The 15135-nt window shown below is 34.0% G+C and overlaps 1 protein-coding gene across 3 annotated transcripts in view; it reads left to right on the forward strand.

Annotated features, from left to right (window-relative positions):
- Positions 1-15135, forward strand: part of LOC132950025 (pneumococcal serine-rich repeat protein-like) — a 244146-nt gene that overhangs the window by 149326 nt on the left and 79685 nt on the right. For all 3 annotated transcript variants that reach the window (XM_061021206.1, XM_061021207.1, XM_061021208.1), the window contains one exon: positions 12707-12840. In XM_061021206.1, the coding sequence (XP_060877189.1) occupies positions 12707-12840 (134 nt within the window). The remainder of the gene's footprint in view (positions 1-12706; positions 12841-15135) is intronic.

The following is a 15135-nucleotide window of genomic DNA, read 5'->3' on the forward strand; positions in this document are numbered from 1 at the left end:
CCCATTACCCGTTTAATTTCTCTTCCTTTTTAATCCTTTAATTTCGTTTGCACATTCTGCAGATTCGGTTGTATATTCCGCATATCGTGCATAGTATAATATTGTAATTTATAACACATTTGACTCAAATAAAATATATCGCAGCAAAACAATGTAAGTCACCACAACGACTTACGGTAAACATTTGAATGATTATAGTAGTTGCTATATGGTATGATTTAGGACGAGCTATATGTTCAAAGTTTGCTTTTAACGACATGTCGTTTATGTGTGGTTGGCTTCAAATTACGAAAACCCAATTTGTTTATATATATACGAGTATCAAAACCTACGAGTTGTGATGTGATTTATATTCACTCCATCTACCTATTTCTCTGACTAACACAAATTTAATTTTTGACTTTTGACTAATTTTCTATATACCATTATTAAAGTTTCGACTGTCGAAAGCGTGTTTTTATTTGCAATAGTTGGTTCAAAAAAAACATTTGAATAATGACGACATGACATAGTCCATGTCACGTACTCAAGTATAATAATATAAGATACCTATTGTATAGTAAATCACTTATCATGCGATATCTAAAGTAATCATTCCGTTTAATTCTAATTTTCGGAATATTTAAATATACTTAAAGACCATATTATTTTCAGATTCTTGAGATTATTCGTACTATTTAAGCAGTGTTCTGTAGTAGATACAAACTTCTGTTTTTCCAATGAGACCACCCTTTTCTAGTGTTTATTATTATAATGGATCATTTTTCTGAAAACTCAACAAAATATTAAACATTCGTGGCAAAAAATACAGAAAGTTTTATTATTATTATTATTATAAGTTATACAAACATGAAAATATTTTATTTTCAATGTGGGGGATCTGATGACGGCCCATGAATAATTAATATTTATAGGGGAGTCACGGCGTACCGAGAATGATCCGAACGATGATGGAGTTCGGATGCCAGCCCACTAGTGTACTGTGTACAATGTAGACCACGGCCAAGGTGACCACCGACCATATGGTTAACGTTCTCTCGAGCTGGTAACCGCGGTTTTTCCGTTAATTGGTCTCAAAGAAAATCGTTGGCTGCCGACCGATTATAAACGATTCCCCTTTTCGAGTGAGACTGACCAACGAAATATAATATATTGTAAATGGTATACTCGTGATCAGGTAACCGCGATAATTCCCGTCGTCAGTCTGTAGAAAAACCTGGTCGCTACCGGGCTGTTTCGCCGCGACCGTTGTGCTGTTTGGTTTGCCATAAAATTGTTTCCGAATATTCAAGTAGACATCTGTTATTAACTGTTGGGTCAACATTTAAAAATTATACAACTTAATCAAATGTTTTACAATTATTGACTGTATTATGTAGGTAACCTTCGATAATAATTCTGTAACGAATTTGTACAAAAACTGGTACACTGGTTACAATACTATACTACGATTTACATACTGCTAGCTGATCCCGTGCACTTCGTTGCCAGTTAAATGTATCAACTCTATATGACTCAAACTTTGTTCAATTCGTTATTTAATATTCGGTGTATGGTGTTCAACATTTATCTTAACTTTTCCGTTGTCCGGAATAAAAATTCTGGTTCGCAGCAGTACATTATCGGTAGATCGCGGACCTCGTGCTATTTGTACGTATAAGTGTATGATTTAACTCTATATTATCATAGTTATACCAAGTTTTTCGTTTTTATTTAATTCCACCTACAGTGGTTCAATATAATCAATTTATACAAAATCCTATTCTAACCTAACCGTACTAAATACCGATGAATAAAAAAAACAAATTTAACTCTTTGTAAATTAACCTTTCTTCTTCCAGAGGTCTAATCTACCCACAAACATTAACTTATAGATTATAAATCTAACTATATAAATACACAGACTATAACTAGGTATACAAACTAAACTCTGGAACTACTTGTCAGATCTTCTTGTATATATATTTTATATATGTATATTGACAAAAGATAATAATACAAATCAACAAACATGTCCGATTAACTAATAGCAACCAATATGGCAATATATTATACACCGGTGGATTTTCCTAAAATTTTCTTTCATATAAACCTTCTCCGTGAAAAACTCTTTTGTTAAAAAAAAAATCCAAAAGATCTGATAAGTAGTTCCAGAGTTTAGCCTGTACAGAGATTTTCATTTCACGTTTTTAATATTATTATAAGTTATATTTAAAAAGTAAAGCAAATATTTTTATTTTTTATTATTATTATTATTATTATTATTATTATTATTATTATTATTATTATTATAATAGCTTAAAAACCCATGGCAACCATTTATAAACAAAAATGTCCATCTAAAATCTCAAAATTCCCGTTTTAGCACCTCCCGGCGTTGATCCTCTTCCTTTTAAAATTAGCCTATCTCTTAAGTTCCGCCAAATTACACACATTGTAAAAATTTCATCAAGATCGGTCCAGTAGTTTCGGAGTTTATTCCGGACAAAGACGTGACACGGGATTTTTATATATAAGATAATATAATACCTACAATTATTATATATAATTTAATAATACTGTTACGCAGGAATGGCTGGGAACTATTTATTTTTTAATTAAGTACACAATATTATTCTACTAGGACTGCCTAGAACGTCATAATTATATATTCTTAGGTTTTTATTATATTTCTTAAAAAAATGTGGTTGTTCGAATTTTAATAATGACTTCCATAACAAAATAGTTTCAGAAAAATTATCCGTCTAATAATTTATTATAGAAAAGTGGCTTTTATTTTAAAAACAAAAATGTGTATCACCACAGGACACTCCTCAAGTCGTAGAAACAAATTTCCAGAGCTTAAAATATGATCTTTAAGTAGGTACCTAGGTACCTAGATATATTTAAAAATCCTAAAAATTAGATTTTGAATAACTAAATTTTGTGAAGGAAAAAAAGGGGTGCGCATGCTTGGTGAATCACCCTGTGTACGATTTATATTATGTAATATGTATCACAAAATATTTTTATAGATTCATCAGTATACTTACATAATTATTTTCACAAAAATTCATATACATATATAATATAATAATACCTATATTATGATATAGGTAAATATAGTTTCTGTTTTCAATTCAGCGTTTTACAATAATCGGAAGTAACAATAAAGTTTAAAAAAATTGCCATGTATAAAGCATTCGTGTGTACCTGGAGGTATAGTATACACGATATACATGTTCTTAAATCCACTCGCCTCTGCTCTTATCTGCGCTCTCTTAAGCGTTTTAACTTTTTTTTGTGACCATATACCTACCAAATAATATATATTATTATATCTGTACACGTTTTCTTATCACGGTATTTGACGCAACGTCACGGAAACGCGACCATCGGCGGATTGTCATCGCACGGCTGATCGGTCTGATCTTTCGATTTCGTGTCTCCGGATTTTCTGAGTAGGAAATATACGGATAAAGAAAATAATATCATAAAATATTGTAATATACATTGGCGAAATAAAATTATAAAATATATAAATAATAATATATTAGGTAGGTACACACTACACGTATTAATTATAGTCGTCGACTGCTGCAGTTGTAGTCGACACGAGTAATCAATGCTTTCCGTCACGCCGCGCACCGTCGACGATAATGACATCGACGTACACGCTGGAGTACTTCTTGTTATTATGATTATTATAATTTTTATTTTGTATTACATAACCTCGGGTGCGTTTCGGTGTCTTGAGTTTTTTTGTTTTGCATCGATTATTAACAACATTTCCATTAGTGCATCTGTTGTAAAAAATAATACGCGCACACAAGGTGATTTTATTTACGTGAGTTAATTTTTTTTCGGCAGTTTTCGTATTTTTTCATTATTTGAAACGTATAAACAAATTTTTTTCATATTGTATTTTTACCATTTTAATGTATAATTGTCTATGGTTTTATCAATTAAGATAAATTAATTATACGGCGAAGACAATAAGTGATGAGATACTTCACATTTAAGCTCCATAGTATATACTTCTCCACTAGTATATAAAGTTAAAATGCAATTGTAATCAATATAATAAACTGTAGCTGTGTAGCTTCAATATATTTGATATATTATTTTGTATAATATATATATATATAAGTATATATATGTATATATACACATAAGTCAGAAAGAGAATATACTAAACTGGGAAAAATATTCGAAGAAGTGATTTACATATTTAATAATATATCATACCATGTCATGCCAAGCTCTCTAACAGTTTCCAAGATAACAAATTATTAACATTATTATTATTATTTATTTGAATTATTTTAAATAATTGGTAGGTAGGTATATTTAAAAAAATGCACCTAATACATAATTAATGAATGATGGTTAGTTCATCATAAATAAAGTGGTAGGTTCAAGAAATAATATCCCCCAACAAGTTCCCTCATAATATTATAAAGGTTGTAACAATTACTATTATTACAATTACAATTATTTTAACAAATTTTCTTTAAAAATGATACAACATTTATATTGTATATTTATACCAAATCCCTATATAATATATAATATTATAATATTATATACTATTCAAGACTTGATGATTTGAAAACATTTGATTATTTTAAAGTATTGATCGAATGACTACTTACACGAAAACATTTTTTATTTTTAATCTACATATACACTTATATAGACATAATACATGATATATTGGTATGTATAGTATTCTGAAAACCAATGCAAATATCTTAAACGTCAAAAATGTCACCGGGTATATTATGTACTTAGTACGATGTATATATTAAAATGGTACGTACATAAAAGAAATATATTTTTAAAAAACGCTGTTCTGTGAATCGTCTTTATCCATTTCGCATTGTTCGGACGCCTGCAGAACATTATCGCTTACATATAACGTTTTTTTGCGAGCGTGTTCGTTTTAATTTAAAAAAAAATAAAATTCTTCTTATTCTCTCAGTCGCTTTTCACATTCAGATAAATATACGCGAATACTAGCTGTTATACTATGACACTATGTAAAATCGTTTCGACAACAGCGAAAAAGGCGCATGTCCTTAATACAGCCGATCAGCGATAAATTAAGTGCGCCGACCGTCAAGTAGCACTTTCGGATTTTCATCGTCTTGCTATACCACGCTCCGAATAGCTTTTATTATTACGAGTGGTGCGTTCGTCGACGGTTTTTTATACGCTTTTTATGCCTAATAATATATTACATCAACCACCGTCGTGTTATTCTGTACACACGCGTGTATATGCGCGTATTATAATAAATACGGTGGTAGCAGGTTTATTTTTTTGTCGTCCTGTGCATTTTTTCCTGCATAACGTTTCTGTCGTGTGTAACCAATTTGCGTAAAGCTTTTACGTACAATATTCCAAAAACACAAATTTAACGGAATTGAATCGAGTCACGCGATTCTATTTTAGGCCTGCAGGTTGGACACCGAGCGACAGGTTTTTTTTTACATTAGACCGTGTTAATTTAATTGCATTCGGCTGACTGTCAAAACGTTACGAATGTCGTCGGTTCGTTTATGTCGATTATTCTCAGTGGTTCAAAAATAAAAAATATGTTCATACATCTAACATCTTCCCTAGTTATACTTCACCCTCCCCTCCACCATCAGGCATCAACAACAGAAGGAAACCTTCAGAGGCTCGAAACGAGACATCAAACTTGACCGTTTCTCTCTCCCTGAAACCCATCCTGCAATCGCTTCTAGTATATTATAATATATTGCTTATAATATATTAAATTGCTTTAAAATTCAGGAATTTAATAATGTTCTTTAATACAACGCAAACAAGGTTCATGATGTAATATTTAAAAAAATAGAAATGCTAATTGTACAATTGTTTAATTCAGTCGGCAGGAATGTATTCGAAATGACGTTTTATTTCGTTTTCTTGCGCCCGTCACACGATAATAATGATCGTATTTAAAAATTTTATGTTTGCGAGTATTATCGTCGTCGCCGCGTCTACGAATACTGCAATTCGGCTAGTTTCTTTTTTACAACTCTAAAAACGTGCTGATGGTTTTCTGTTTTGTTATTTTATGCTCGAAAACAATACGAATCTCATCGATCATTTAACACTGATTAACAGAATAGGTCCGGGAAAAATGTCACTTACGTCGGCGTGGTATAGGTACTATAGCGGCGGTGCAGCACAGGTGTATAATATTATATAGAATAGGATTCGAATTTTGTCGGCGTTTTATGTGTGAGGTCCGTCGGAAAACGTCACCTAACGTTTCGCGTTTAAACAATATACTTACAACTCGTCGCGACAGCCAGTTCGGGCCGAATTTAGTTTATATAGTAAAATTGTATCGCATGCGTAATATAACGGCGATAATACTAACGAAAAGAATCGAAAAACAGGTAGGTATCGGGTGTGGTGTATATTAAGGTTTATAATAGTATATTATATGTACTTACGTGAATCCGTACTAAAGACTATACAGGGTGTCGCACCGTATAATAGCAGTCCTCGTACACACCCGCCTCTTGATCAAACTAAGACGTACTTAATAAAACTACCTATACCTACACAATATTTGAATAGACTCGATTTAAATTAGTAACTTGTTAAATCTTTAAAACATTTTCACAAATTAATTCCATATAGTTATTATTAAGCTTTATATAATATACTATATCTATATTATTATCAAAAAATGTGAAAATTTTTTTTTTTTTGTCATGTTTTAAACAAATGTTAAATAGAAACAATTGCTCGTGTAATAGAGTGTTGGAGGGGCATCGGGGATGTAAACACTTTGATCAACACCCTGTATAATATACATTGTACTTATATGCGTTTACCTCGTCTTATGAGTCGCACGCATGGGGACCGGCCGTCATAAAAATGTGTATAAAAAACGACGAAAAAGAGACTTATATGTTATTATAGTTGTGTATATTATGAGGAGAAGGAGCAGGTCACGGCTATATTGTCGTACGGCAACGAGTTAATCAACCGAAACGTTGTCGCGAGCAAGCCGGGCGGAAGAACCCGATAAAACGAGCGACGAAGAAGAGGAGAAAACAATTTTGTACACACGACAAATCTATGGCACGGGCGGGCGCGTACCGCGCGGAAAGAGGAAGAGACATTTTTATTTTTTATACGCTCATATACGTCGTCTTATTTTTGTTAAGCTTTTCTTATACCGCCTCCGGTATACGACGATGATTATGACACACTGCACGCGTGCAATTCGATACTCTAAAATAATAATAATAATGAGCGCGGACGGACGGACTGGAATCGGGTTTCGAATACGTTTTACGCCGTCGTAAATAATTGTACAACGGATATAAATTATATCCAAGAGCTGCAGAGTGTGTATATATACTCCACATCACGGTGTGTTTTATCACATTTGCGTTCTCGCCGTGCAGCTCTGTCATCGCCGGGATGATGTGTACAGACGAAAATATATTATATGATATTATTTCGTTGATCGTTTCGACCGATTCTCGCGACAGCCGACTACATCTAATACGCCGTGGAGGCAGCTGCAATATCGCGAAATATCGTCTTTTAACGTGGCATGAGAGATTAATAAATTGCGGAGACCTTTCGCGTAAGAGCGTATATTACCTATATAGTATTTACCACACGCGATCGCCAAAATATATCGCCAAAGAAACAATTCAAAATAAGAATTTGATAAGTATTTTACTCGACTAAACCTGACAAAGTTAATGATGGGTGGTTAAAAATAGTGGGGCCCCCAAAGTATTTCTTCCGGGCCCAGGTTTCTCTCTCCACGGCCCTGTGTATATAGGTTAGTGGGTTGTAAGTTGTAGGTTGTACCTATCTACATGGTACGCGTATTCTTTAAATCCCTTGACGTTTTCCTGATATAATGTTTATAACACTCACTACATTCTAGTTCATTCCGAAAACTTTATATACTGTATGTCGTGAACAGTTTGTTGCGGTAAGTTCGGGGGAGGAACGAAAACCGTGTAAAAAGTTTTTATCACCACGTGTGCAGCTGCAGTAGACATGGTAGATGCTCAATAATATAATACACAGTGTGCGTTTTTTTTTATATATATAACAGCCTCTTTTCCTACGTTTTACATGAACATATTTCATTCACAACGAGTGTTACTTGGTTTTCGAGTTTTTAACTTTTACCTAATCAATGCTACACAATTACTGGACATTGTTCCCAAAACGATATTTTTACGATGGTGAAAACTTAATTTTGAATAAGTTAAGCGCCTTTTGATTTTGTAGGTACCGTGTAATATTTATGAAGTGTATATATTATTATTACACCGTTTTTTTTCTTCACAAATTAAACGTTGTATTATAATAATATTATGTTATACTGCTGTGGGCATCGTCTTGATAAAAATAAAATTTTTTTATTATTCAATCGTGGTATATAGTCGTTGCAGTTACTTGGGCAGTCTGGACTGGTATCTATATATATTATATACCATATATATATATATATATTATATAATATTATATTTAAGTCGGTGGGCGCAGCTACATATAGAGTGATGGGTGGGCAGTGGATGGCGAACGACTGACCGTTGATTACATATTAGTACCCATACTTAACCTTGGGTTGATGCGGTGTGTCTGGCCCCGGTTTCTCCGCCACCGCCACCGACGCTGCAACTGACTACCCGATCGGCCGTTGCGCCATATAATAATAATAATAAGTACCTGCCTACCTGATAATATGTATAGCTGCGAACGAGCGTCTATTATGTATTATACACTATATGTCTACATACAGGGTGTAACAGAAAGATCTGACAAATACAAATAAACATTGATACTATAGTTAGACGTATGATAAAAGCCGTGCAAATTGTATGGATAATAAATAATTTAAGAAAATATACTTATGTCAGTAAATTCGAAAAAGAATATTTTGAAAAAAGTTATTACGTTTTAAATAAGTTTACTCCCAAAAAAAAATTGGTATTTCAAAAAATTTCAAAAAATAAACATTTCAACCTTTGTCTACTTATACATATACAAGTTGGCTATTTTAAATTTTTCCGGAAAAAATGTAATTAAACTTTAAATTGTCAGTATTAAAAAATAAAAAAAAAATTGTATACTGTACCGGTAGCCCAAGCGTCTATAAATTAAATATTAAAAAAAAAAATGTTTAAATACCTATTGATTAGAACAAAATGTATTTCATTAATGGTCAGGTCTTTATTTGTTACACCTTGTATGACATCTACGTATTTTATTATAAAATATAAAAAATACAAATAATATTACAATATTATTATATTATGCTCTCTCGGCCGTCTGTAATTTGTAAATAATAGGTACACGCACGCATGACTCATTACGCATCGTGTCGCCGGACGCATAAGACACGTGTGGCACGTCGTAGTCTGTGTGCTCAGCGTGTAAAATAATAATAATACTCTGCCGTAGAGTGTTCCGTTCAACAATTATTGTTGCTACATTTATTTCCTCAGTGGGTTTTCGTATATAACGCGCACACGCGATCGCTGTGGTCGCCACCATGTAATTATCAACATATTACTATTATTAAATTATATTATAATTTGTAGTATCGTATATACATGATACCATATACACTTCTGTGGGAAACGATGATCGGTGATCAGCTGCGTCCGGTGGCGATCGCGGATTTCCGCGGACTGCTCAGCTAGTCGAGTGTAAGTGTACGCGGTCGTATTATAATACTATATTCGTTTTTGACGTTTTCGTCTTCAATAATATGGCAGTATACAATAAAATAATATTTAAAACACACTTGCGTATTATATAGTAATTTATATATATTATATATATATTGCAGGTAAATAATAATAATATATTATGTTTTGCGTGCGTGTGTATACCGAAAAACACTCGCGGGAAGGACACGAAACGCGACGACATAAATATTCATTTGTCGACAGCACACACACACATACACGCAAACACACACTCGGTCGTCGGTCTAACAAAAACATATATTATTATAATAAATATTAATATAAGACGAAAAAGATAATAAAATAATATAACAACGTAACGCGTATTTGACACGACCCGTTTGCATGCAGATATATTGGTAAGTGTCCAAGTACAGTACGTACTTAAGTATGATATAATAATAAATATTTTTGTATAAGACAAATGTATAGAAAAAAAATTCCGTTTCTAGAGGAAAATTACGACCGAGCGGTAACAGTGAGACGTAACTCAATAGTTGTTGTACGACCTAACCTTATATCCCCGTTGTGTCCATTAATTACTAGTAGGTACATAGTTACCAACAAATTATTTTTAAATTGTGTAATATTATGGAAATAAATTTTACTGCATTTTATTAAAATGTGGTTGAAACCCGAGAATTTAGCACGCTAAAGCCGACTGAGATTTTCGGGCTTGCTTATAATATATCTGACCGACCATCTCATGACGAACCGAAAATCGACTTGAAACAATTGTGCACACACCTCATAGTTATAACTAAATATAACCAACCTATTTGCGAAAATCAATCGCAAAGATGTGAGACATTCTACGCATTTCGACTTCTGACACGTAAATAATTATTGAACACATTCTAGCTTGTCGAGGACACGCCGAGTCATAAAACCGCGGTATAATGTCAGTCTGCAGAGGAAAACTTATTGTCTTTGGCTTATTTCACCTCCACATCCGTGCCATTCGACTCTCGATCAAAAATCTTTTTCGCTCCGTCATCTGCTAGTAACTCATCCATATTATATGTTTGATGCATCGCTCGCGATGTGCGTGGCTGGCGTCAATCGCAGAGCTTCACTGTAGTGCCCACGCCCAACAATATTTCGAGCGACGCTTCGATCTAGCCAACGCCATGTTGTATTGTAATATACAATAAAAAAAATAATGCAGGACATGGCGATTAACGGCGTAATATCATACTGAACATCAATTTCAAAAGTCGCCTGCCGTATCGTTCGTCGTACAACACTCGTGTTCCGGTTTCCGTGTTTCGCGCCGCACGCGCGTTTTTTTTTCGATTTCATACTTCCGGCGTATCGTTTGAAATCGATTTCAGCTGATATATCCGCCATCGGCCACATCTCGTCGGCGCAGTACCACAACGGCGGTATGAAATATCAGGTTCAGATAATCGGGTTCACACCAAATACCGTGCTGGAGTTAAATATTATAATATTCAACTTGTATTATAGGTAACGCGTGTTACCAACATGAATATACCGCGGGACACGACGAAGACGTGTAAGCCTTACTTTAAAGTCGAATAATATACAAACTATTATGATAATAACTCTTTGTCGACAATACCTATTATAGTATATGATATGTAATAATAATTATTATATAATATTATAATGGATATAAAACTGTTTGTCGACCATATAATATTTGAGAGGCTATTATTACTAAATTCATCTACACGGGGCCTCTAAAATACGTTTGCACCTGGGCCTCAAAATATTGTAATCTCGACACTGCGTAGTATTTCTATATACTAATTATAGCTGACGTTGTAAATACTGCACGGCGGTTCATCACGTTGTAGGTACCTATTATACAACATGTGTACATCATAATATTATAAACTATAATAATATAGGTTTAAATGTTTATTATAATTCGAAAACTCGTGCGATACAGCGATAGAAACGTCATAAACGCATACAAAAACTGAAATAAAAAATATAGTGTTATAGTGTTGGAAAGAATCGCACCACTTGGAGTTTTAACTTTAAACAGCCTTTTTTTCATAACTGGAATACCACACACAATGGTCAGCAATATGACACACGTTAATAAGGCAAAAACTAATTCAATGTTACAAATCGGAATGAATAATGACAGTCAAAATTATCGAAAATTAGTGATAAGCGATAACAAAAATTGTCAGCGGTAAACAATGAACGTATTCATCAACAATAATATTCTGGTCACCTAACCGGGGAGATAATTTTATAATACATTTTGTCAATCAAATAATCAACTTGATTATCATTCATCAAATCAATATTGTTTTTCTACTAGAAATTATGTTTAGAAAAAGACAAAATGTTAACATAAATTATAAAAGTTTAATTCGGGGACAATTGGCCCGAAATACTTTATCTCAAGACACAGGAAGTCGGGACGTAACCTATAATATTCAATACCACGGTAACCTTATTATGTCCGGGTCCCCTATACTCTTCCGGTCATGAACAAGTTTTGCAAAACTGCGAAACGTAACAGTATAGACTATAGGATCTGGTGCAGTGGTGAGGAGATAATATAGTTAAGTCGGTCGTCGTGGGATCATATTTTATCACCTATTAACGACCGACCGTCCATTTTGAGACCGCATGCACGTGCGATATTATTTTATTAATCAATTATTGTTACAGTTCTCAATAAAATTCAGTTTTCGCACAAAAAACAATTTAACAATATTGCGGAATACCTTCGCCAAGTTAAATATTATATTGATAATAAATAAAGAATAATATTTACTTCACTTTTTAAACGCTATTATTTTCGTATTGCGTAATATAAAATTGCCGTATAATTATAACTCACGAAAGTCGAACACCCGCGGTGACGATGCACAGTTGTATATAATATATTATAATATTGTTTATTTATACGTACCTAACGCTCGTATGGTGCATCATGATCCGACGATAATTATTATAATGTGTTCTGTTTCTTTCGTTTACAGCGTGAGTGGTTGCAGAGGGATGTGGACAGAGAGAGAAGACTGCGCTTGGACACGGAGGCAAGACTCAAGGGTTCCAGTTCCGAGGCTGACAGATGCCGCGTCAAGCTGTCGACTCTGCAAAAAGACTTCACCAAGTGAGTTTTTTTTTATTTGCATTATCATTATAAGCATCGCTGTCATCGTTTTGATTTTCACCGACGATCGCCCCCCCCCCCCCCTACACAGCTTATACCGTAGTGACTCGACGTTGTATAGTAAGATTCCCCGAGTAAGAGCGAAAGTCGGCGCACTTCAAACTGACAGCCGCTTTGACCGTTATAATACGGTACCCTCTACGACTTGTATGCACGTCTATGCGAACATAATACAATTTGTGAATGTATAATGTATAGAGTGTTGGCGTACTAGTGTACTACTACTACTATTATTATTATTATTATTGTAACCGCTCGATTCCTTTGCCCGTTATCCGCGTCTGGTCCGTAATTTCGCATAATAATTTATAGCGATAGATTCCCGAGACGGAGACAGTTGAGATACAATTATATATGCATAATATAATAATGTTAAGCTAATAGCCATTGTCGTCTACGATAATTAAAGACAATAAAAAAATATATAATAATGTCATTTTTTTACAAGCCCATAGTAAAAACTGATGTACGCTCGTTTTCGTGCACGACAACGTATATTTTATATTTTATTTTATCACCGCATTCATGTGGACATGGTCGCCACCGAAACAATTATTAACACTATCAGCATATTATAATAATATAGATAATACGAAAGACTACATTTCATTATATTTTTTTGGGCGAATGTTAACTTGAAGTGTCTATACGACAACGCACCTGTATATTTTATTTTGATAATCATTTTAAGTTTACGAATATTACTGTTATTTGTCACGCCAAATCGCGTATATTTTTTATTCCGTTCGGGGCCATTCTGTCTATTTCGTTTTTATTTTTTTCTAGTCCTCACGACTTCTTACCGCACTTTGAAAATTACACAGTAGGTACCGTTTTTTCCCTTACTTACCCAGATGTCTGTCGGTAACGAAAATTTTCCTCCGGGATCCGAGTGTCGCGCGTATTATGTACCTATAAGGCTATCATATTAAAGTATCATCGTATCGTCGCCGTCACTTTATCAGGATTTAGGAAAATGCCGAGAAAGCGGGATTTGAAAACGCTCGCAGAGAAACGCATTTGTGCGTGTGTGTGTTGCAGATTTTTCTGGCGCCTTTTACTAACAATTATTGGTGGGGGGGGGGGGGGGGGGGGGGAGACCTAGTTTTCCTGGCCGCCACGAATATCAACGCGCGGCTGCGGCGGCAGGCACAAAGCCAATCGCGTAACCCGCATCGGACAGCTAATAAATCGGTCTTTCTCCCGTATATACACTACAACCATGGCTAGTTGCTTTTACAGCCTTTTGCGCCCTTTCACAGCACGCAGACGTTATAATTATCGGGAGACCTTAATCCCGGGGACGAGTGGGGACGGTGTCGGAAAGGCGTGAAAAACAAGCGAAAAAATATATCTATATCTAAAAGAGATCATGTACTTAAGCCATCTACCGCCGCTACCGCCACCATCACTGTTTCACTTTATTTATATAATATATACCACTCTGCCGGGTATACCAAGGACAGTGCGCAGTTTCTGCGGAAAATCCTTTAAACCGCTCTTCTGTCGTCTATATTTTCTTTTCGCTTTTATCTCTTTTATCTACCTACCTATATATAATATACGTATTATGTATAAACCGTTTGAAAACCGTCTGACAATTTACATATAATTATCGCCCTGCGCCAACCCCGGTGGGTGGTTATCTATTTTCCGAAACAGACACACACACATACGCACCCACAAATATATATTAAATGTACGAAAATAATAAATAAACATGTAGTGTTTTGGTAGATAGTGCCAAGTTATATACATACAATACCATCGTGGTGTAAGCTCTATTATAAATATTTTTTTGATATACATATCTGGTATTATAAATACATAGGTATTAGCGGTTTAGAAGACAACGATTACATTTTATAATTTATATAATATGCGCGTGCGCATACAAACAATTGGAAGATTTGATTATACATATCATAGTTCGTCGTGTACAATGGTCTGATATATTATATAGACCGAAAATCGAACCAATTATATTAATAATATAATATATTTAATTTTATAAATTGAATGTAAAGTATTATGATAAGTGTTTCACCTGGAAATTTAGTTTATATTAGTGAAACAATAGTATACGTTACCCCGCACAATATGTCGGTTGTAGTGACACCATATAATATTATACTACCTATAATTATACAATTTTTTTTTTTTATTTAATAAATAGACAATCTGTAAATGACTTTATTTTACAATAAACGTGCCTATATGGGAGGATAGACGATT

Source organism: Metopolophium dirhodum, chromosome 8, assembly GCF_019925205.1.
Source record: "Metopolophium dirhodum isolate CAU chromosome 8, ASM1992520v1, whole genome shotgun sequence".
Taxonomy (NCBI): Eukaryota; Metazoa; Arthropoda; class Insecta; order Hemiptera; family Aphididae; genus Metopolophium; species Metopolophium dirhodum.